Genomic DNA, 24,725 nt, shown 5'->3' on the forward strand with positions numbered 1-24,725 from the left:
CTTGTATTTAAGTGTATGCAAATATAATGTGTGAATAATGATATGAAAATACGCTTACTGGCAGAGGCTAACCCACTACGATCTGTTTGGTCTTATATATTGTTACTGCTGGGAAGTCAGTTGCTATTTTTGCTGAAACGTTTGTGTTTTAGACAGGAAAAAAAAACAAGAGATCTGAATTCATCTACTTGGGCTTTAGGAGATTGTGACGGGCAATTTCCTTATTTTAACCAAACTTATAACTGGTTAATCAGGATAGTGCACATGGTGGCACTATCCTGGTTAATCAGGATAGTACACATGGTGGCACTGATAGTCATCTGCATATAAATAAAGAATCTTCCATCGGAGTAGCAGATGAAACGGCGTTAACTGTCGCTGTTAATGTGAGTTTAGGACTACATGTATTAAATTGCCGCAGTGAGACTGTGGAAGAGTTCAGGCTGTAATCTCAGGAGAAAGGGGTCCAGTGGAGGGAAATGGCGACATTAAAGGGAAATAAAATGCAGAAAACAGCTGGGGCCGCACCACCACACTCCCACAGGAGATGAAGGAACATTCAGGTTGCTCCCAGTTCCAACTTCATTCACTCACGGACCAGACGCTTCCCAACGCATTTGTTCCCACAGTGAACTTCTCCCATCGGCCTTTTGTTGGCCGGCTTCACCGATGTGCTGCCTGTTCCCACATGCAGTTTTTTTTATCTTTAGCCTTTTCCTTTCTGGTTATTTTGGTCACTATTTCAGCTGATGTGATCAAAGATAGGATGTAAATAATTTAGAGGACTGATCTTAACTTAATCTGTTGCTTTTACACTTTAACCTTTCTATGGATTAAACAAATGAGATGTAATGTGATAACCTTTGATATTTAGGGGTACTAGTCAAGGGATTTAGCTTTATATAGAGATCGACGTCTTTATTCTAAGCTATCTGGCTAGTGGTTGTAGCTTCATAATAATAACTGATTTGCCATATTCCCCTGTAATTCCAAATGTGGATTTACAATTAAACATCAATGTGCTCATCTATCTACAATAAATAATTATTACATTTTGGCTGAAGTATTGATGAAAATGAAATAGATATCATTTGTTGAATAGTGAGCTTTAAAGGTGCTGATTGGTGGATTGTTTTGTCAATCCTCGAATAGCTGTTTTCCTCTGTTTCCAGTCGTTATCGTAAACTAAGCTGACTACCTCTACAGTTTCATATTTAATGTACACCCATGTGAGCGGTGTCGTTCCCATCCCTGCTCTGTGGGAAAACCTCAAACTATTCCTTTTAATGAAGATGCTGAATATTCACCAACACAGCTCGCATCTTGAAAAAGGTTTAATAACCTACAGCAGAGCAAATATGTAAGCAAACACTTAAAAGCTTTTATTTGATTTTTATTTGTCTTTATGGGATCCTGGGCTCATTAGCTGCAGCGGTGGAGCTCAGTCAGGATGTCTGTGGAGACTCTCTGTGGTGTATCTCAGGAGTGGGAATAAATGCATTTGGAGAGGAGAGGCACTGGCTGGCCTGCTGATGGTCCTCAGAGGCTAAACAAATGACTTTCACTGAGCACGTCGGCAACAGACAGCACTCAAACAAATGCTCTTAAATGGGAGGGAAGATGAGGAGGGGAAGATCCTCCTCGGTCCCTTTAGAAGCTTGTTGGCAAACCTCCGTTGGCCGTTATTAGTCTCAGCAAAGGCACAATGACGTAAAAACTTTGCGAGATTGCACGTGTTCCTCTGTCTATGTTCCTCCACGGCCGAGGCGGTTTGATCAGGGAGCCGCGTGTAAGGTCTTGTCGTTAGTTTCCTCATTTATTCTAAACTCTGGAGCTCAATTTGAAATCAAATTTTGTCCTTTATCGACATGCACCGTACGCTGTGCATAGATGATTACCCTGTAATTCTGTGATGGAGGAACAGCTCTGAATCTTTACCTAAGGAAAAGTACAACAATGTAAAATACCTACATTTAAAATTGAAGGATTATCAGCAAAATGGTCTCGGAGCATTACAAGTAAAAATACTTGTTTATGCTGATGCCTCATCGTCATGTCATTTTACAGTTTATTACAGTTAAGTGCGGTGCTAGAGGCTGGGACCCACCTCCACAGGAAACCTGGGGCTACAACCAAAGATGTGTCACACTTATGCAAAGCGAAATAAGCAAGTGCTTCAAACTCTATTCTAAATTATTTTCACAATTTATTAAACTGTTGATTATTGTCTTGATTAATTAATACTTTAATTTGCCTGTAAAATGGCTGGAAAATCCCTGAGCCCAATTTGATATTTTCTACTGGGGTATTTATCAACCTTCTGTCCAAAATGTAAACTTATTGAATTGACAGCACTTCAAAACAGAGACAATTTTTTTTTAAGTGATGAATCCGCACCCTCTAAAGAAGCGAATTTGCCTTTCAGGACGGAGGAAATACAGAACAGCAACATCAGGTCACTGTGACTTTGTAATAGTTTGGCATCAAATTGACTGTTGCCTTCGTGTTGTGAAAAAACTTTGTTTTATTATGCGTAGGGTGTTAACCACATTGTGTAGCTATGCTGCTGTTTTTTCCCTGCTATTACTTTGGTTGGCAGTAGAAGACATAGTCAGATTCTAGTATTTTTACATTCCTCTGTTGTTTCAGTCTTGTATGCATTCATTAATTCTAATAATTGATACATAAACCCTCATGCTTTTGGGCTTATGTTAACATCAGACCTCACAAATGTCCCATTCTAAAGCTTTTTATAAACATCTTCTCTGGCACTTTGTAGACGCTGTCAGTTTAAAGTGCTTGTCTCTTCATCTCTACCAGCATAAAACAGTCCATATTAAATTAATTAAACGATGATATTGTTGCATATCACATTAACATAGGCATGCAGTAATTATTATATCAATACAAAACTAATTGGCAGTCATTTTGATAATCAAATTGGCACTCAATTTTCCTCGAGGGCAAAAACAAATCCAAAACATTTGCCAGTTCCTTCTTATTTAGTTGGATTGTGTGCTGCTTTTCTCTTTTTCTATTAAATGTCATTTTGGTTTTCAATGTTTGGTTTTGTTCCGTTCAGTTGTAAACAATCTGAATGTGTAGTGTCAGCCTCTCAAATTCTCAGACATGACGCTATGATGCTTTTCTTTGTCATACATGGTGATAAACTGAATATCTTTGGGTTTTGGACTGTTGGTCCAACAAAACAAGATGTTTGAAAACTTTCTTTAGAGCATTTCACAGACCAACCAATAAAACAAATAACCAAAACACATTTTTAATCATTGAATTAGAATTTCCTGCTAACACTAACTCAGCAATGTAAAACCTAACTGCCTCATGTGACACCTGCCTTCATAGTGCTCACATTATATAAGTTGCAAGCAGCAGCGAGTGCAGGATCTCTGAGTGCTTTGATAGTTGTTTTTGTAATCGATTCATGTGCTGCTGCCGCTGTCTGCTCTGATACAAACCACTGAGAGGTTTCTACTGGAGTGCTCGCTCTTAAAAGCCCAGTCTTTCTCTCTCTCTATCTCTCTCCCTCCTCTCACTGGCAGATTGAGTCATTCTCATAGAAGTGCAGGGACCTGTTTCGTCCCGGTGCTGACTACAGGCCAGACAGGCCTGCACTGGAGCCTGAATGGCAGCAATTAAAAGACGCTGTAAAACAGCGGCTTCGCCAGTGCTGAAGAAGTTGTTTTCTTGTCTGAGTGACGAGGCCGTTCCCAATTTCTCATGCGTTGTAAAGGCGGCCCCTTGTTTTTCTGACAGAGCTGAGGAATTTCTGTTCCCTTGGTCAGAGAGGACTCCTTCCTCCTTGTAGTATTTCAGTGCAGTTTGTTATTTCTAGAGTTTGGTTTCAAAAGCAGGACAGTGGGTTGGAAGAAGAAGCAGTGAAATGTCTGTAAAATGAAAGAAGCTGCAGTTCTGAAGTGAATTGAAATCTGCATTTTAAAATTTTAAAATAAAACCAGTTGCAAGACATTAAAAAAGAAATGGGCAAGAGGGAACACCCTGAAAGATAAAAACACAATAAGTATTCTTCTTTGATAAAAAGTTTGCAGAATAAATAGAGTTCCTCGATTAGCATGGTCATACTGTAAGGAGCTTAAGGGACACAGATTGACCCAGTTAACTCAAATCCTCATTGACCTCATTCTGTGCATGCATGGAGGTGCATCCTCCAGCTCACAGGACATCCCCCCCCTCCCCCTTGACACATTACCACATGAGCGCTGCCTCTCAAACCCATCTGACCCGTCGCTAAGCCCTGTAGCCCCCTTAGTTTGTACAGTGATAACAGTGGTAGGTTTACCACGCAGAATCTGCCGCCATGTTTGAACATGATTCAGACAGATTGGCGAACACCACAGAAACCCTGTTTTACATAATGGGTATCAGTTCAAATAGTGATAGACGATTCAATCAATGGCCAGAAATATGTTTCGGTCAAGTCCGTTTTGTCTCTTTTGTTGCCAGAATCACATGAATGAGTAGCACTAAATACTCCATAAAGTTGTATTTAAATGCACTGGGAGGCTCATCTGAAACCAGTCATTAAGGACAGATGGTAATCAGTGCACAGTGACTATTGATTGGTTGTTTACTTCACCTTCCTACAGCCCCAGAGGTGCCCCTGCATCTCCACGGGTGAGAGATTAGGTTCCCCATTGTCATCAAAAGCAAGCACACACACACACACACACACACACACACACACCTTGGTTGAGAGGCTCTCACTTCCGCCTGAGTGGCCTGCTTTGGAGGCCGAGCTGGCTGAATGGCTGACTGGTGTATGCCTGTGTGTAATGTAGAGTGGAGGAGGAGGATGGGGGTCTGTCTGCCTTTTGTGTGTGCTAGTCCTGTTAAAGAAGGCTATGGCCACATAGCTGAGAATGACGCCCTGCAGCCACAGAATTCAGTGAGCAATGTTGCACACAGCCTCTGGCATGAAGGTCTCCTCAGGCTGATCTCTGTAGGGAGCTGAGCCACTGCTCTTTCACAGGCTAACGTCCCGGCTTTGTCTTCAGCCACAAAAAAAACCCCACCCCCTCATCCTCCTCTCTGAATCCTATGGAGCCGGCTTATGTCACCTACCTCGGGCTTAACTTGAGTGAAGTGTTAAACCTTGTTTTCCAGTGTTTCCAGAGTGGTTAATCAGGCCATCTGCACGTCTCGTAAAGTCTGGAAAAGACTTTAATGTACTTTCCTCAACAAAACCAAAAAGGCCAACGTAGGTGTTGAAGGTCTTAAACTCACTTCACAAAGTCCTGAATATTTTCTCTTTCCTGCAGCAGGCAGTCATTTTAGCTATAAAAATGTTTTTGTAACCGATAGCAGGTTGCCAGGACATAATATATACCTATAGACTAATCCTCAGTGGATTTATTGATAATTTGTTCAAAAGGAAAGTACTGAGCAACTAACATCCATAATGAAATCTTCTTAAAGTGAGTATTTCATGCTTTTCTTTGTCACATATGATAATAAACTGACTATCTTTGTGTTCTTGACTGCAGTCAAAACAAGACAGTAATTTTTACCATTTATAAAAAAAAATACTACATTGTGCTGGTAATACTTTTGTTTTCAACCTAACATCCTGTTGAATGCAGTGATTTATTTGTTCCGGAGTGTTTGTGCATTGGTACTTTTATTGAAGTAAATATTTTAAGTACTCTCTCCACCACTTTTATTTTAGATACAATAATAAATAAATAAAATAACAGTTGGACAGCTCAAACTCTAATAACACATCAGAATTAATTTGCTATTTATATTTTCTATAGATTGTCAAAATTTGCAAAGTAAGCAGTTTTTTAAACTTCCAAATAAATGAAAAAAAGATGCAGTATTCTCTCTAAATTGAGTGGAGTAAAGGTAGTTTAACAAAATATCTCACATGAGTAAACTGTTACTTTGCCCTCAGTTACGTCTCCTGCCTGAGATGATGCTGCGTTGGGAGGGAAGGAGTTAAGTTTGGTTGCTATGCAGTGCACAGAGAGCTGTATTATGCAAGCTGTGAAGCGCAGACACACAGAGAGGAAGTGCATTACAGAATGCTGAGCTCAGGGCTTTGGCCCGCCGCCAAGCATACACTCCTGCATGTGCACACGCACTCACACTCAGCTGAGGGCATACCGATTTTTCCAGCCTCCTCCTCCTCCTGGAGTCACCCTCTCTCTTTCTGTTACGTCAGTAGTTCAGCTGTGGGCCAGGCATGACTGGGGCAGGGCTGTGTAACAGAGAGTGCCATGCATTTCTGTGTGTGTGTGTGTGTGTGTGTGTGTGTGTGCACGTGTGTATGTGTGTGTGTTTGTGTATTTAAAAAGACAGGATGTGGACTGGTGGTTGAGTGGAGTGCGTTTCAATGTGTTACTGTGCCGTGTCTGCTGAACTCACACGTTTTCTCTGTTTGTAACATGTTCCTCTCGCAGATTTGGTGTAGTTGTTGTTCCGTCTCTTTTTGTATTTGCTCAGTTCGGTGGTGTCACTGAGCCCCACCACATTTGCAGAAAATAAAAAAACCCTACTCTGTTTACAACCTTCTTCCACCCACCAAGGGTGATATGCATCAGCTCTGTGGTGTGTGTCACATTTGTGAGAACATCCGAGCAATGTGGAAATCAAATCTCCCAGATAATGTTCCGCGATGAGTGCTTCTGCTTGTGTTTTGTGCACATGTTTTTGTTTTTCTACATCGTCAGACTTTCCTCACACGATAAACTGTTCAGTCAGTGGTCAGTTTATTAGGAACACCGAGCTAAAACTGACTAACTCAACGGTCCTGCAGTAAATCTCCTTCATGGTTTATAATAATTAGTTTGTGTTCAAGAGAAGCTGAGTTTGAGGCTACAGGTCCGGTTACTGTTCACTTGCAATATACTGACAGGCGTTTCTCTTATTTGGTTCAATGAGGACAGATGGAACAGATCGGCCCCTCTGTATAACGCATCAGCAACATAATCAACATCCTGCTGAAATCAGAAAAACATGAGGCAAATCAACACTGTACATCCTGCTCCTGGGATTCAAAACTAAAAGGACAAACTGTGTGTTGACTTGTGAGACAAACAGTGAGTTGTGGACTCTATGTCAACCTGCTTTTGTTAAACCTTTGGAGTTCTGTGAGGTGATTACTGATGGAGTGATTCTCTTTGAATCAGTAACTTGGATTTGTTGGAACTATGGGCTTGAAACTGAAACGGCACAGACACTTGCCCTGTTAGATGTACGTAAACAGATGATAAACTATGACTGATTTTACTTTAACAGCATATTCACTCAAGTACTACACTAAATACCAATCTGATGTACTTATACATTCTTAGTATTTCTACTTCCTTCTACTGTATACATATGTTCCACTACATCTCTTTCAGCTGCTGATACTTAACAGATTCATGTTTTATAGTAGAATATATAGTGGTATTGAATAGTTTTTAATACTTTCAGTACATTTTTCTCATCAGAGTCCCTCTTCCACCACTGTTTTCAATTCCATTTATTTGTGATGGGTTATTAGTTAAAACAGAAAATGAGGGTACACTTGCCCGTGGGTTTATTTTCATGTCAGAAACCCCAAACACAGACGCTTCGAGAAACACAAGTTCAAGACACACCCACATTCAAATCTGTTTCTCCGACACACACACACACACACACACACACACACACACACACACACACACACACACAGACCTACAGGTTTTTAACTTGTGAGAGGGCAGTATGTTCTCTGTATAATGCGGTGAAATGATCCCGTCAGTCCTGGGAGCGGGAGGAGGTGTTCAGGGGAAGGTAAGCACCGGAGGTGTTGTGGAAGGGAAATGAACAGGAAATGAGAATATTTGGGTCCCTGCCCTCTCCTGGCTTCTGTCTCGCTTTTACAGTTTTCTCCCTGCCAGCTCTCTCCTGACTGGATGAATGTCAGGTTGAACCACACTGGTACTGATCATCTGGGTTCATATCTCTTGAAGAGTAGAAATTTGCACAAAATCAGCCGAATCAGATGCAAAGACGACGGTTGCTTTTGTCAGAGTGACCAATGTAGATTTCATTATGTGTAACTTTTTAATTTGAATACTGCAACAGCATGTAGGTAGTCACTGACTGAAGAGAAATAACCAGTTTCTCGACACCTTCAATAGAAAGTTAACCGTTCTTCAACCCTTTTGATTACAGTCATTACCCTGGTCTGTATTGAAAGGCAATTCTTTGAATTTTTCAAGCACAGAGTCAGAGTGAATGTAAGAGATACTGCACCCAAGTTCTAGAGGCACAAACATGGTAGAAATGTTAGGATTCTTTTTTGTGTTTTTTTGTGTTTATTATTTTGGCATAAACAAGGGAACATAAGGCCACAAGTCTGAACCAAGTCTGTGTTGACAGCTGTTGCTGTGATACATGGAAATCCTAAAATACTTTGCACAGAAAGAAACTGAAGAGTTGGAGTTTTCAAAACTTGTCCAATTTCTCAAAGTTCTGAGAAGATTGAATCTGGTGCAGTCCCAAACTAAGTATTGCTTCAAGGCCAAGTTGTACCATGCATTGAACAGTGTATATTAAAAGATTAACGCTGATTATTTTCTCTGTTTCTGTGCAGGGTTTCACCTCAGCGGCACAGTAAGGGAACCTGCCACGGCCTCGGAGCCCGAGCTGGTCTGCAACGTGAGCGTCAGCTTCGACCGCTGCAAAATCACAGCAGTAACATGCAGCTGCGGCAACAAGGACATCTTCTACTGCGCCCACGTCGTGGCACTCTCGCTGTATCGAGTACGAAAGCCAGAGCAGGTCAAACTGCGCCTGCCCATCTCAGAGACGCTTTTCCAAATGAACAGAGATCAGCTGCAGAAGTTTGTTCAGTACCTGATCACAGTGCATCACACGGAGGTGCTGCCGACGGCACAGAAGCTGGCAGATGAAATACTGTCGCAGAACTCAGAGATCAACCAGGTTCACGGTGAGTGGAGGGTCTGTATTAATGGCTGTTTTTGTTTTGTGATTTCAATGAAATAACAGGCTGTGCTAGCGCTTTAATGTGCAACAGCACCACAGGCACAAAAACTCTCAGCAGCAAATGCAGGTACCTGTGTTAGATTTCCTCCGAACACACACACACACACACACACACACACACACACACACACACACACTCACACTCAAATTAAGTCAAGTTTGACTTGAATGCATTACACACACTTGTTGTTACGTCTTTGAACTGCTGCCTTTTTAAGGTTTACAGGAATAGCACCACTGTACTGCAAAAGTATGATGCACATACTCAATATCATTATACTCAATATGTTGATGAATCATTTGGTTTCTTTGTAGAATTGCACATTGTAATTTTCCATACCCATGCAGTACAAAATTAAACTTAACATTCTATGGTAACTTTTAGGGAGAAATATTTGAGATCCTGGGACAAGGGATTGTTTATTTTTGCTTAAAATACAACATGACACATATGAAAGAATCAACTGATAATCGAAGTATTTGCTGAGTCATCATGTTGGGCTAGTTTGAGCTTTACAGAACATGGTGGGTATTTTTTGTGGTAGTTTTAATATAGCCAAGGATACTTGTAGTTCCAGTCTGTGGTTATGTAGGTACATGTTATAGTACACTTTGCTGTGTGTTCGTGTACTGTGGTATCATCTGTTGTGTCATATGGGGCCATTAATTACTTTTGGCTACTTCATAGATGCTCAGTATCATGTATGTAGTAAAAAGTATTATTTTTGGGAAATCTTTCAGCAGAATATTTGCGGCTTAGCTGGATTTTCCTTTTATTTTTAGGATGAAGTAGCACCTCATGTTTTTTATGAAGCACTTTGTTTTTCAGTCCCTGTAATATTCCTCTTTCATGTTTATTTACATGTGCACATGTTTCTGTCGGTGACGTAAATGATTTAATCTGATAATATGCAGTTGCTTAATTACATAGATGCAACTGTAAAGTCTGTCTGAAGATGTTTAGCTTTGCAGCCTCCTGGTTTCTGTGTATCCTGCCTTAGGTTGCAGTTTGGTGGTTTTATCTCCATTGCTTTCATGTTGACTGTGGAAAATACCAGAAGCTGTTTTGTCTCATGGATTTAATCCTCCACAGTGACACATATTAGATTCATGAAATGTACAGGATGTATTCTTCACTAATGGAGGCCAGTCATTGTTGTCAGAGTTTATGGTGTTGAGTGTTTGGCTTAACCAGCACTGCATCAAAGCATTAGTGCAAACAGTGAACTACATCATATACTGATGCAGACATAGTCATGTCCACACTTCCCCAACAAGACACTTTTTTAGTTACTTGTACTTGAGTATTTCATCTGCTACTTTATATTTCCCCTCCACTGCATTTATTACATAAGTTTAGTAAATTTGGAGACTATTAATAACACAGAATATATATATTTATGATGTGTTTATGTTGAATGAATGATAATTATTGGTTAAACGTGTTGATCGCCACAGAAACATTGACATGGGGGGGATTTCTGCACGAGTACTTCTGGTCAATAAAGTAAAACTGTAAATATGGGACTTTTACTTTATAATTGATTAAATATGAATTTGTATTAACACATAAGAAATTTTACATAAACATTTTTATGTGAATCACATATTCATAATTGGGTGTAAATCATCAGACTAAAAGCAAACATGCTCACTTTATACTAAAGAAGTAAGCTGTATAATAATTATCAATCTTATTCTTAACTCTGTGGTTTTGATGATAATCAACAACTCTGCCTCCTTGTCTGAGCCCTTCTCCCGTCACTGACTGTAGGAAACTAATCGATGAAAATCAGGGTCATTTGATTGTGATGTTGTTTTGCTTCCGCAATAATTTGCTGACTGATTTCTTGGTGCAGGAGCTCCAGATCCGACGGCAGGGGCCAGTGTGGACGATGAGAACTGCTGGCATCTGGACGAGGAGCAGGTTCAGGAGCAGGTGAAGCTCTTTCTCTCCCAGGGCGGGTACCATGGCTCGGGAAAGCAGCTCAACTTACTGTTCAGCAAGGTAACGATCCCCAGAGCGGATAACTGGGCTCGGTCCTCAGCCCAGCAAGCATCGCATACACCTCTGTGGCAGGCGACCTTTACCCACAATGTCTCCCCCCCTTCTGTGTAGGTGAGAGAGATGCTGAAGATGAGGGACTCCAATGGCGCCCGCATGTTAACGCTGATCACAGAGCAGTTCATGGGCGACCCCAGACTGGTGCTGTGGAGGCAACAGGGGACCACCATGACTGACAAGTACAGGCAGCTGTGGGATGAACTAGGTATGGTGTGAAAACACACACACACACACACACACACACACACACACACACACACACACACACACACACACACACACACACACAATAGAAATACAACATAGTTTGCTGTAGCTTTAGAGAGAGTGATAGTATAGAAAGTATATACTGATATTTTCCCTTTTTTTTAAAACCGGAAATATTCAAATTTCCCCTGAAATATGATTTTAAATTGCAGAACAATCAATATTTCTTCAAACAACTGCAATGTAGGATGACGAGATGTAGAAATATCTTTGCACTTGGCAAAAATGGATCACAAATATAATCCGGGTGAGGTTCAAGATCAAGGTTGTTTTCTGTAGAAAATGCTGTTTGACAAACTATTAACATTCTGTGCATGTCTGCTTTGTACTTAAATCAGGTATCAGCCATATCACGTGTAGAAAAGGAAAGATTCAATCTCCGGCTGCTAAAAACTGCCACGACTAAAAATTCCAAACATTTTTCCAAACATTTCAAGCCAAAAACCCACAGTATAAATCTTTATTAGTGTATTGTAAATGTAAATGATTTTAATATAAAAATGTACTAGTAACCAGGTTGTACGCTCGTCTGCAGGCTGCCAATTCACATTTATATTCAGAATATAACGATGCTCGATAAATCTTCCACTTCATAAATTAGGCTGGAGATTGAAATTCCGTCCTCCCCTTTCCCCTCTCTGTGTTTTTTATTTTTATTTTCCCAGTAAACACCCCCAGATAGTTGCTTTGCATTTCGTCACTCTCGTGTCTCTTCTGTTATTCCCTCCTCGTCGTTGTCCTTGGTGCAGCCTTAACAAAGAGACGGAGGATATAGCCTCTCTTCTCCTGTCCCCTCCCCCCGTTTCTCATTCTCCTTCCCCCATTCGCTTCCTCCCCACCTCTCCTCCGTGTTTCTCCTTTTCCCCCCCTCATTCACTTCACCTCCTTTTTTCTTTTCTTCTCCCGTTTCATTTTGTCATCTGTCATCCTTTATTTGTCCCGCAACATTGTGCCTTTTATCCTCCCGTCTGTACCCAGTGTCCTCGTGTGCTCCGCCGGCAGTGCAGGTAGTCGCAGCAACAATTAGATCGACTAATGGAGAAAATACCAGCAAATTAATCAATATTTTAAAAACAATCATTAGTTGTAGATTAGCGCTGCGTTGTCCAACTCTACATCTGGTGAACAGAAAGTTGAGTTGAGATTTAGTGAAAATACAGATGTTTGTGAAAAGTTTTCAGCAGCATCTGTTCAGTCGATGTAATCTCAACTGCTCTGGAGCAGTTTCGAGAATAATGACAAATGGTTGATTTCTGTTTCTATCAAATGTATTTGCTCCTTTTTTTTGTTATTTGCTTGTTTAACACGTAAGAAATGCTGAACCAAAAGTTACAGACACGGCACAAGTGCAAATGTTGGGAGGAATGTCCTGTAAATTGTACAAACAAAGAAATTGTGGTGTGATATGAAGATGGTATAATGGGTTGCACAGAACAAATAAGGCCAAAGAGTCTCACATATGGAACCGTGTTCTGCAGCAGGATAACAGCAGTGTGTGTGTGTGTGTGTTTCTGTGCAGGGGCTCTGTGGATGTGCATTGTGTTGAACCCCCACTGTAAACCCGAGCAGAAGGGATTCTGGCTTCGACAGCTTCGCAGGTGGAACAGTGTGGACGTCTGTCCCTTGGAGGATGGTAACCATGGCAGCGAGCTGACCAATCTGACCAACGCTCTGCCCCAGGGCCTTCTCGGCAACCCAGGTGAGATGGCACCTGGCTGAGGCCGAGATTTTTTCCTTTCTTTTATTTATTGTTTTCCCCCAAATCCTCTCCCACATCTCATCTTTTCTCATCTGTACATTTCAGTCTGTGCCTCCTCTTCTGTTCAGCTGTTGTATTAACACTGTTGAGTCTTCTCTCTTCCACCCTCCCCCCTCTCTTTTAATCAAGTCTCGTTCTATCAATCTTGTGCCTAGGAGTTGTATTACCTTTGTACCGAGCTAATAGAATGACCCTAATAATACAGTTTTTCTGGCCTGTATTCCTGCGTGTGGTTGCACTGAAAAAAATCCAGACACACGTTTTTTATTAGTTAATCATAAAGATGTTCTGAATGAGAGGGCAGATGGTGTTACTACTGCTGCCCTTCTGTCTGTAACCGCCCTGCTTTTGTGATGTTATTAACATTTCCAATTCTGCTACTATAGCAGTTTTCAAGTCAGTATCATGCTGAGCCTTACTCGTGTCAAAATGTTTGCCTTGTATTTTGTGCATTATCACCTTCTTATTTGTTAAAGCTTAAGTTTTCATATAGATAATGATAAATATGGGAGTTATTTGTTTGCATTTTGATCAAATTGGCAGCATTTATTTTGCCCAATGATGTATTACTAGTACCTATTTGCAGTGTAGGAGTGGATGTACACACAACCATCACTGGATGACTGTGGTACTAAAGAAAACTTCTCAGAGAAGGTCTATGATTACTAACGTTGGTTATTGGATGTTAATACACGACTGATATGGAGGATAATGATGTCATCAGAAAGTGTGAGTTACACCGAATCTAAAAATATGTGAAACATGTCCGATTCGACCGAGTTATGACTCAGAGGAGGAGCATGGTTATAGATACTAATTGCAGGAAAGGGACGTAAATGGTTTTTCAAGTACCCTAATTGCCTCTATGAGCTGTTTGTCATAGACACTGCAGCCTGATGGTGTTGATACTCCAGGACAATCAGCAGCTAAACTGCCTTTGTACTGTGTGCCACCCACCTACCACCCCCCACAGCCTGAACACCTCAGTGCCACCACATGGGATTTAAAAACTGACCTTGTTGCTTGACTGACCCTCAGACTCACTGACTCGGCCTCACCGGACCGTGTTCACGCGGGCGATTGAGGCCTGCGACCTGCACTGGCAGGACCCCCACCTGCAGCACATCATCACGGAGGACCACTACACCAACTACTGTTACCATGACAACATTGACAGCTCCCTCTTCGATGCCCGAGGGTGGCCCCTGTGGCACGGTGAGAGAGCGGGGTTCGAGGTCAGACAAGTTGAATCAATAAAACAGAAAAATGCCTTGAAACATCTTTTCTTCTCCTTCCATCCCCGCAGAGCATGTACCCACCGCCTGCGCCCGAGTCGACGCCCTGAGATCACATGGTTACCCCAAGGAAGCACTCAGACTGGCCATCGCCATAGTCAACACACTGAGGAGGCAACAGCAGAAACAGCTGGAGTTCTTCCGCACTCATAAAAAAGGTCTGTTTATTCACCATCAAGCTTTGTTTAACCTTGAAGCAACAGAAAGAGGAATCCATCCTTTGTTTCCTTCCTTCTATTTTCCCCATTCAAGCTGTTATCGGACTGCATGTTTAATGCTGTCCATATTGTTCAGCTCTAATTGGCTAAAATCGATCAACTCACTTGAGATAAAGCTGGATTTTTTTACTCGTATATTTCCATGTCCCACTTTGTTAAAAAATACATAGAACTAACTGCAGAACTCATCAGTGACTCTGATACCAGCAACCGCATTTTACACAGAAACACTTATTATTACGCCATTAACTTACACATATTCATGATTTCATATTTAATATGTGCTTTTGGAGGTGTGAGAAAGCTTCTGTCAATCATAATACAATCAAACTATCAGAGACACTTTTGCCTGCAATAAAAAGTAAAGTTAGAATTGACAGTTTTAGCTTGAAATGGCTGTATTTTAATATGCTAAAAGCTACAGGACCATTAACAGTAATAAAATACATTAAGAGAATGCATCAACTGGTGAAAACAATTCCCCACGGTTACTTTAAAAGACACAAATGTTTTCTGATTCATAAAACTGTCATTGATCGTTTGTGTATTATTTCCTGTATCTTTAGCTTTAAAAATTCCCCAGACACATTTGAAGACACATAAAAATATATGTGTGAAAAAGATCAGGTACCTCATTACAAATTCTTAAAATCAAATCTATTCCTTCTCCAGAATCTATGAATAATGCAAAAATAGTTTTCACTTCAGAAGTTTAACAGCTGGACACAAGATGACTAGTCAGTTCTCAGTGTTGCAGTATGAGAGCTGTAGGTTTCGAGTTTCTACATCTCTCTGGTGCAAGTTGCATATTGGACCATGGTTTGGCCTCAAGATTAGTGATGATCTCAGAAAATATTGCTGCTGCCTCCTCGTCTTTGGAAGACGAGCTGAGGAACTTTCCCCTTCTACTCATGAATGTGAAAACAATAAAATAACAAGTAAAACGCATTAATGAGCCGAGGTTCTGGCTTTAAATTCAAGTCTTTGTCTTTGGCTTTGTCTCCTTACTCATTCTCTGTGTGTTTTGTGTTTCACTGCAGAGCTGCTTCATAAAGGCATGACATCAGTTACCAACCTGGAGGGCTGGGTGGGCCACCCTCTGGACCCCATCGGCACACTGTTCAGCACACTGATGGAGACGAGGCAGGGAAGTGAAGATAGAGTCCTGTTCGACTTCTCAGGTACACACACACACACACACACACACACACACACACACACACACACACACACACACACACACACACACACACACACACACACACACGAAAACGAAGGAACAAGTACGACCATCCTTTATTCACACATGGCAAGGAAAGTTTATTTATATAGCATATTTCATACGTAGAGGCAGTTCAAAGTGATTTACATAATGCAGAGAAACCATCAGAAGCGTAAGAAAAACAACATTGAAATACAAAGTAAAAGAATAGAGGCCTTTTTTGTGAAGAAAATGTTAAAATTAATGGAAATGGAGGGAAAGAGGGTAGGATGGGATTCAGTCAAAGGCCGTACAGAACATGAATCCCTGTGTAAAGTAGAAGTGCTAAAGTATGTCAGCTAGTACATAATGTATTCAAGTAAAACATTGACAGAAAAATGTCTAATGTGACTCATACATTATTAAATTATCGATACGGATGCATAATTTGTAAAGTTGTAGCTGTTGTAGGTTTAGCTTAACTTGTCATGTAGAATTAGATCGTCAAGTCCAGTGGTTCCTAACTGAGGGGTCGTAAGATGATTGACAGACAACTTTGAGATTATTTGGACGTGGATAATTTTACCTGCTTGAGTCTCAACAATTATTGAAATATAAAAACCATGAGAGACGTTCAGAGGAGGAACGGATAACAACTCCTAGAGATCTGAAATGTGACAAGAATCGAGTCACAATCCCAAAACGGGTTTAGTAGTTAAGTATACACTGTATGGTGTAAAAGTAAGTAAATCTGACAGATTAGTGCAGTGGAGTAAAAATGCAATAATTCCCTGTTCATCCATCCATCTCTTAACTATTTACGCTTATTCTTTGAGGTTTGCGAGGCAGCTCGATCCCAATCTCAGCTGACACTTGAGACGTGATGTACTCTGTACCGTTGTGGAGTACAACTATAAAAGTAGCAGCAAAACAGTGTGAAAGCTGTACTTAAAGCACAATACTTAAGTATCAGCACCAAGTTACTGTTTACCATTGCAGATACATTTACACTGCGGTGATTGTGTCTCCTTGACGGAACTGCAGCCCCTCAGGCTGCAATCAGCAGTGATGACACAGACGTGCTGATTGGCCGGCAGTCATCCTCCAATAACAGCTCATGAATAAGGAATGCAGCAGGAAGAAACACTCCAGTTAGAAAGTATTAATTATGCAGGGAGCTCAGCTAGACCAATCACATAGCACAGTTCTCGCAGTAGCCAGGAAAGACACGATCACGTCAGCTCTACACTTTGTTTCTGTTGTAAAGTAGGTAAAGTGATGGGCAACATTCTGAAGTCTCTGCATGGGAGAAAGTAGTGACTTTTCAATTAGGACTCTGCTGTTTATATCTGATAGAGAGAGAGAGAGTGTGTGTGTGTGTGTGTGTGTGTACGTATTCATTAGGGACTGTTAACCCTCCTGGGATGAACTGTGAGGTCTGCCAAGACATCATTAAGTCATTAAAACACACGGTTACCATCCCCAGGAGAATACACACTGTGAAAAAAGGAACAGCAGAATGAACAAATAGATCAATAGATCTATCAGCACTCTGCTAGGTCCACAGCCCAAAGGGAACATTCTCCTCCCTAAGTCATCTCTCACACTTGAGGATGGAGGCTCCAATCTCTGAGCCCTTTATTGAATCTTTTTAAGTAGCTTGTTTGGAGGGAATCGAAGAGATGTAAGGAAAAATGTAACATAAGAAATAAGATTTATTTATCAAAAGATAAGACTTGGGGGTGCAACACAAGCTGAAGTAAACACAACATAGTGAAATTATTAGGTCTACTTTATCATTCAGTAAATAGCACAAAAAAAGCAGATTTTTTTGCTGAGGCTGAGCACTCGTCCTTCTCAGGTTATCAAAAACATCGCTACATCTTAAAATGACATGTGGGACGGAAGATTTAAAAAAGACGACGTTCAGATGTACATAAAGAAATAACTTTTAAATGGTGGACCAGCTAATTACTTGTTATTAACATGATTAGTTATGATAAGGAAAGTTATCTCTTGTTCCTGCACTGAGTGAACTAAAATCCGTAAATTGTTCTGAACCAATAACAGATGTCTTTGTTCCCCCCCAAACAAACTATTTCAACAGATTTGATAAAGGAGATACAAGGATATGAATTTGATAAAATGCCACTGCACTCCATCCTGGGTCATCAGTCAGTTTTTCTTTGCCAGTTTCTGTGGTGTCCAAAAAAGTTTGAAAGAGTAGTTTTCCACGGAGCTTAATGAATCCTGGTATTTTACCAACTTGGAACCAGATCTGAAGTGAAGCCCATCCCTATCTCTCACTCTGCCTCTCCCTCCTCTGCTTCACCAGCAGGCTCATATGGTCCAGGGAGGATGACGGAGCATTTCGCTTTCCCGGCGCAGCGTTTCCTGGAAGACGGAGAGTCGTTTGTGTCGCTGGCTGTGGAGACGGCGCTGATCGGGTTGGGGCAGCAGAGGGTGATGCCGGACGGCCTCTACGCCCAGGAGAAAGTGTGTCGCAACGAGGAGCAGCTATTGGCCAAGCTCCATGAAGTCAATTTGGACGACTCGTTGGTGAAAATCTTTCAGAAGCAAGCCGTTTTCCTGCTAGAGGGTGAGGAGGCCTCAAACATTGTGAAGCAACTGTTGATTCTAGACTCTCTAATGTGATGATTGACATCTTAGGTTAGTAAACTGAAAATCTAAATAACAAAACTGAAGACATCACCTGTGACTCAGCTGCAAATGTGGAAAAATGCCCCCTCTACATGTCCCTGTACTTATTTCCATTATTGATTTATCTGCTGTCTATTCTCTCAAATAACTGTTTTCTCTATGACATAGTGAAAAATGTCTGTCATAATTTCCCACAACCTAAGGTGCCATCTTTAGTTAAATTTCAAATTGTCATATTTTGAAATGATGATAATTTTGGTGCTACAGACAAGGTAGAGAAGACAGGACGTATCGAGGGACAGACCAACACATTGTTGGTTTTGGCCTTTTTTACGTAAAAAAAAAAGCTGAATAATGAAAACCTTATCGTTTATGATATCTTTACACTTTGGCTTTAATTCAAATTATATCCAGCTACAGAGAAAAACATACTGTATATAGAAATTAAGGTTAGATTAATCTTAATGCCTTTTCCTAGAAGCCAGAAACCTTTCAACTCTTCTGTGATTCATATATGAGCCGTGCTGCTCTTCACTGTGCTGCATGCTGAGATCTGTGATTTTACATTCATCTCTCCTTATGCTGACTCTGCGGACTGAACTGATCTTTGTCTTGTGTCTCTGTGCATTTCCTTCCAGCTGGTCCTTACACTGGTCTGGGAGAACTACTCTACAGAGAGAGCGTGCCCATGCACACCTTTGCCAAGTATCTCTTCACCTCGCTGCTACCTCATGAAGCCGAACTGGCGTACAAAATTGCACTGAGGGCCATGAGGTGAGTCAACTGGACAGAGGGTCAAAACAGAGAAATAAAGAAAAAGTGAGAACGGGAGGTACCGTCCTTCTCCGTCTCCTTTTGGTCTCCTCTGTTTAATGTGTGAAAGAGTGAGTCTACCAGGGGTGTTATCAACAGCCGCAGACCAAAATGCTTCTGGACACAATTAGACCTACAATCAGTCATGCAACAAAACGTGGATGTAGCGGAGAAACAGTAAATTAAACTTCCACCGAATTAACAAACACTGGAAGTATTGTTGGAGTTTTGACATCAGCGGCAGCCATTTTGGTTTTGTAAATATAAATGCTTCCTCGGTGCTCCGCTCTCAAACGTTCCCCTTTTTAGATAAATGGATGGAAAACTATCTGAAGGAGGGGGAGGTGGCAGACCCATCTGCGAGAGTGAATAAATATGAGCTGGCTGATTGGTCTTGTTTCCAGGCGCTGAAAAAGCGTCTGATGGTGCAGACATGGAGGAATGGAGGCAGATTTAGGAGCTATCTGGGGCAGTCTTTAATGACAAAACCTCCTTTTGCTGGAATATTCACTAAATAATTCAACACTGCTGAAAACCAGTTTTATAAAATGTGTGAATAATAAATACATGCTGTTGGTTTCCTCCCTGACCGCCACTGGAAACTTTATTTCCTCTTGCCCAAATTAGGCCCCTTGGATTTTTACAATAATGTTTATTTTTGAAATTCCAGACTTGAATCGTAGAAGGAGAAATATTAAACTTGTGGTATCACAGCAGCTATAACTGGATATAACAGGAGTGTGGAGGAAAAAGGAACCAAGCTGTTATTTTTAAACCCATCCTTATTACGGCCTGAGGCAAAGATCCACCTGAGTTTATTTGTGCCGACAGACAAAGGAAAGCTATCGATTGGTTCTGTAACAGAAGCATTGCTCTCTAATAACTTCTTTACCTCCATGAAATGTTCATCTTAGTGAACAGATCAGTTCCTGTGTGATTACGCTTCTCTGTCTGTGTCTAATTGAGTTTTCCTCTGTGCTCAGATTGCCAGTCCTGGAGTCCACGGCCCCCTCTGGCGACATGTCCCGGCCTCACCATATAGTGTCGGTGGTGCCCAACCGCTACCCTCGCTGGTTCACGCTCAGCCACATAGAGACCCAACAGTGTGAACTGGCCTCTACCATGCTCACTGCTGCTAAAGGTACAAACAGAAATGTTCTGATATGTCCATTTGTATGGGAACAACATCTCTGGTTTTAAGGATAAACTTTGTTTTATTGACTCTATTCACACAACAATAATTTATTCACAATTTGTTGTCAGTTCTCATTTTATTTGGCACTCCCTGGTTACAACTTTAGTTAAATTTTTCTCTGCTCTAGAGGGGTGTTGTCAACTTTGTGATCATTTTGGAGCTGTAGTCTGTGGTGCTGTTGAAGTATATGCATTATATAGAGAGGTGAGTCTATTGTTTAGCATACCCATATTGTTATACAGTAAATATGATCCGAATAATAGAAGCACCACCAGTACTGACTCCTTCCAAACTGATCATATACTTGAATCAGCTCATGTCTAAAGCAGTTTCAGCACAGAGTCAACATTATAAGCTTCATAGAGGAGGATTTATTCCAGGACTGATGCATTAGACTGTGAGGAAAACTAATGAACTGGCAACTGATTGTGTTCTTTCTATAATTACTAAAAACCCTATAATTCACTTTTAACAAGAAACTTGAGGATTATTTTATATTCAATTTCTGCCAATAGATCCCTTTCACCTAAATCTTACACACTGAACCTTTTAAGGAGATATGTTATTTGTGTAATTACATGAACAATAACAAGATAAAGTGACATGTCACTATAACCGTTAGGGATGTTGTCACTAGTGTGTAATCATCTAAATTGTACAATTTTTTTGTTTTCTTAACCCTAGAATGGCCCTTTTAAATTTAAATACTTTATATTTACATCGGGAGCCGGTCCTCTCTAAACACCTTTTTGAGTTTCTATGACAACTGAAGTCTACCACAGGTTCTCTTTCATGTTTGGAAGGGGAGGGTGAGGGGAGGGGTATTCAGCTGCAACATGAAACTTCTCCTCTAGATTTCACTAAATTCAACACACTGAACCTTTAAACAGGAAACGTTTCTGTAACACTCTGTGTCGCTTTGTGCAGTGTTAGCTTCGACCCTACCCCGAAGTCATGTAGGTTATTTATATGTCTGACCACCTACAGCGTGAACCGCCTCCCCTCCCTAACCCGCCAACACTCCCTGGGTTGTTCCATGTTACACACTGTATCATTTTAAATCTGGACAAAATATATGTATAATCACCAACTCTAAAAATATCCCATAGGCACGACTGTGGGTATGATGGTGTGTGTGTGTGTGTGTGTGTGTGTGACTGTATGACTGTATAAATGGATGCTTATTTACAGTCACTATTTAATTCCAGGCACAAGTTCTTCTCTTCAGGCACTGACTGGAACGTTTCTTGCTCTAACATACCAACTTGTCATCTAACAAAATAGGTTGATGTTTTATCAAAGAGGTTATAACATTTTGTATGTCACGTCATTAGTATGAAACATATTTGAACATGAAATGGATCATTATAAAATGAGAATAGTTTTGCAACATAAGAAAACTAGAAGGGCCTCCTGAGAGCGCATACCCCCTCCAAGGCTAATACCCTATCTTTCCATGTCAAACCAGTGGTTCCCATTAGTTATCTAGACTGTGACATGGGCCATATTCTTATTTGTCCTGCCACAGTTTCATAATCAACCAAAACATTTATACACTTCTCATAATAACATGAGAGGGTCCCGACCTTACTACGTGCCTTGAGATAGTGGGATTTGAATAAGAGATCTCTAACTTGCTGGATTGAATGTGTGCAGCACAATTTGCCACATAGTTAAACATACACTCACGTCATCGTCCCTTAAGTTGTTACCATCCATGCAGACAATCAGACCTTGTAGTTTCAGCTGCAGTTGTGTGCGTATTTGCAAGGGCATGTATTTGCATTGCGTAATCTTTTTAACAAATAGACAAAAGAACACAGATGTCACATAACCCTGACTATATTCATATAAAAATGAATTTACCTGTGTGATCAAAACCTGTTTCAACACAAACTCAACATTACATCTGATGTCATTGGCTGTTTGCTGTGTTCACAGGTGATGCTCGTAAGCTACAAACAGTGTTAGAGTCCATCCAGAAGAACATCCACTCCTCATCCCACATCTTCAAACTGGCCCAGGATGCCTTCAAAATCGCCACCCTCATGGACAGCCTGCCGGACCTCACGCTGCTCAAAGTCTCCCTGGAGCTGGGCCTTCAGGTAAACAACACAAACACACAAGTAAACACACTTCATACCACATAGGCCCTGAGCTAATCCCGTGTTTCTTATAGGTGATGAGAATGACCCTGTCCACCCTGAACTGGCGGAGGAGGGAAATGGTGCGGTGGCTCGTCACTTGTGCTACTGAAGTCGGTGAGTAGGTTTTTCACAAAAAAAACGTGTCTGACCTCAATATGGCACACGCACAGTTTACAGTAATAATGGTGAAGGCAGGGGCGGGGCCTCTACTAAAATCTGATTGGCCCCTGAAGTGCTTAGTGCTTAGTCACTTGACTCTTAAAAGATAAGTAAACACCATAAACTACGTCTTGTTTATTTTCTGTGTTTATATTTTCTAAGCTTTTTGTGATTTGCTTGGAGAAATAAGGAACATTTAGCAAAATATGTTCAATTGTTTTTGCCCAAAGTTATAGAACCGACAGCAAACAAGGAAAGACCTTACTGAATAGGCAATGGTTCATGAATGTTGGACATGTACTCGGCCCCTTTATGGGTTCTTATTCAGCAAAATCCTAGGTCTGACCTTGGGTGCAGATTTTCCTCCTAAAGTTTCTGTTTATTTTTAAAGGAACTGGTCCTTATTTCTTAAAAAAAAAAAAAAATGCTTTTCCTTATAGCAGACTATCATCTTTTTTATATATATTTTTTTATGAAAACCTCCAGCTGAATTTCCATATATATATATATATATATATATATATATATATATATATATATATATATATATATATATATATATATATATATATATAAGTCTTAAATATGCACTTGATGGCTTCATGCTGTATATGATATTCAGCATCGTCGCCAGCTAGTGACCCAGTTAGAAGACTAATGTAGTGGAGAGTTAGTTAATCCTGGTATTTCTTTCAAACACAAACTATAAACAGTAGAAAGACTTTGCTCTTGTTCATGTTTTCAACAAGACAAGAAGGCTTTAACTGATGAATTTGGCAAATCTAACGTTATCTTGGGTAACGAGTTTGGCTGGTGCAAAGTGTAACTACATTTTCAGAAAACCTAAAAGTAAAATGTGTTTGGGGTTGGCTCTTTGAGATTAACTCAATTTTTGCTGCAATGAATAGTCTTATTTTGTGATTATTTTTGTCATGCGCCACTCAGGAAAATATCAATAAATGAACAGAAACACATTTAAAGTAAGCTAGGTAGCTCGGGTTGCTGATGGTTTCTAGATTGAATTAGAGCAGACAAATACACATTCTACGTTTCTGTAGAAAGAAAGAAACGTTTCTTATACTATTGTTGTGTTTTTTGGTTAATCTCCCAGCTTCTTGAGTTACTGAATATTTTTCTTTCAACAGCCCCTTATACACAGCTTCAACATGCAGGGGAATCTAGAGCTTGACAGGCCTACTGTGCTCAGCTCCTGTTTGGGGAGGGGATCAGCAAACGTTGGCAAATGTCAGTTACAAATAATTTAGACGGGCGTATGTGGAGATGTGAGAGATTTTTGAGAAACACCAGGTCGGTCTTCACAAGACCTTTAGAAGTGGATTTTGGAGGCCTCTCAGCAGGAGGGAAGGAATGACTGGCAGAGTAGTAATTATGGAAGATTGTGGGCTTTGGGCTGATTAAGTGGGCCTTATGTTTGGACTTGAATACTGAAACCCAGCGGCTGATTTCCCTGAAGTGGACAGGAAGTGGGGTCCAGAGGGGAAACCCCTCCTCCCAGATGATTTCTTGTGAATGTGGGGGAGTGACAAGGAGTCCCTGTTTCTGTGAGCACAGTTTGAATGGATGCATTGAGAACATGCCAGTTGGTGATGTAGAGAGGGGCCAGGCCATATAATGTCACTGCATTAGAAATAGAATATTGAATTAGACGGTTAAAATTGTAAGGTCTGTGACGCAGTTTGTTAGAATTCCGGAACAATTGAATGATTTCTGAGGACAAACACTCTAGTGAAAGAGGATTTAGTCTGAACAGAAACATCCCAGAGACAATAATTAAACAAAAATATGCTGTTTGGATATTATATCAGTTAATGAAATCCAATTTCTAGTCATGACTTATTCATTCATAGTTGAAGTTGGATTAAATGTCTTCAAGGACTAAAAAGAGCATTATAACTTCCAGCAG

At 40.7% G+C, this 24,725-nt stretch overlaps 1 protein-coding gene across 2 annotated transcripts in view; it reads left to right on the top strand.

Moving 5' to 3' along the window:
• zswim6 (zinc finger, SWIM-type containing 6) overlaps positions 1-24,725 on the top strand; it is a 44,028-nt gene that overhangs the window by 14,913 nt on the left and 4,390 nt on the right. The window contains exons 2-13 of one of the 2 annotated variants that reach the window (XM_035184725.2): positions 8,609-8,965; positions 10,881-11,029; positions 11,141-11,291; positions 12,873-13,052; positions 14,151-14,327; positions 14,419-14,565; positions 15,666-15,806; positions 18,162-18,425; positions 19,126-19,261; positions 20,284-20,441; positions 22,437-22,600; positions 22,675-22,756. In XM_035184725.2, the coding sequence (XP_035040616.1) occupies positions 8,609-8,965; positions 10,881-11,029; positions 11,141-11,291; positions 12,873-13,052; positions 14,151-14,327; positions 14,419-14,565; positions 15,666-15,806; positions 18,162-18,425; positions 19,126-19,261; positions 20,284-20,441; positions 22,437-22,600; positions 22,675-22,756 (2,106 nt within the window). The remainder of the gene's footprint in view (positions 1-8,608; positions 8,966-10,880; positions 11,030-11,140; positions 11,292-12,872; positions 13,053-14,150; positions 14,328-14,418; positions 14,566-15,665; positions 15,807-18,161; positions 18,426-19,125; positions 19,262-20,283; positions 20,442-22,436; positions 22,601-22,674; positions 22,757-24,725) is intronic. The other variant, XM_035184726.2, reaches the window with a different exon arrangement.

Source organism: Hippoglossus stenolepis, chromosome 18 (assembly GCF_022539355.2).
Source record: "Hippoglossus stenolepis isolate QCI-W04-F060 chromosome 18, HSTE1.2, whole genome shotgun sequence".
Lineage (NCBI taxonomy): Eukaryota > Metazoa > Chordata > Actinopteri > Pleuronectiformes > Pleuronectidae > Hippoglossus > Hippoglossus stenolepis.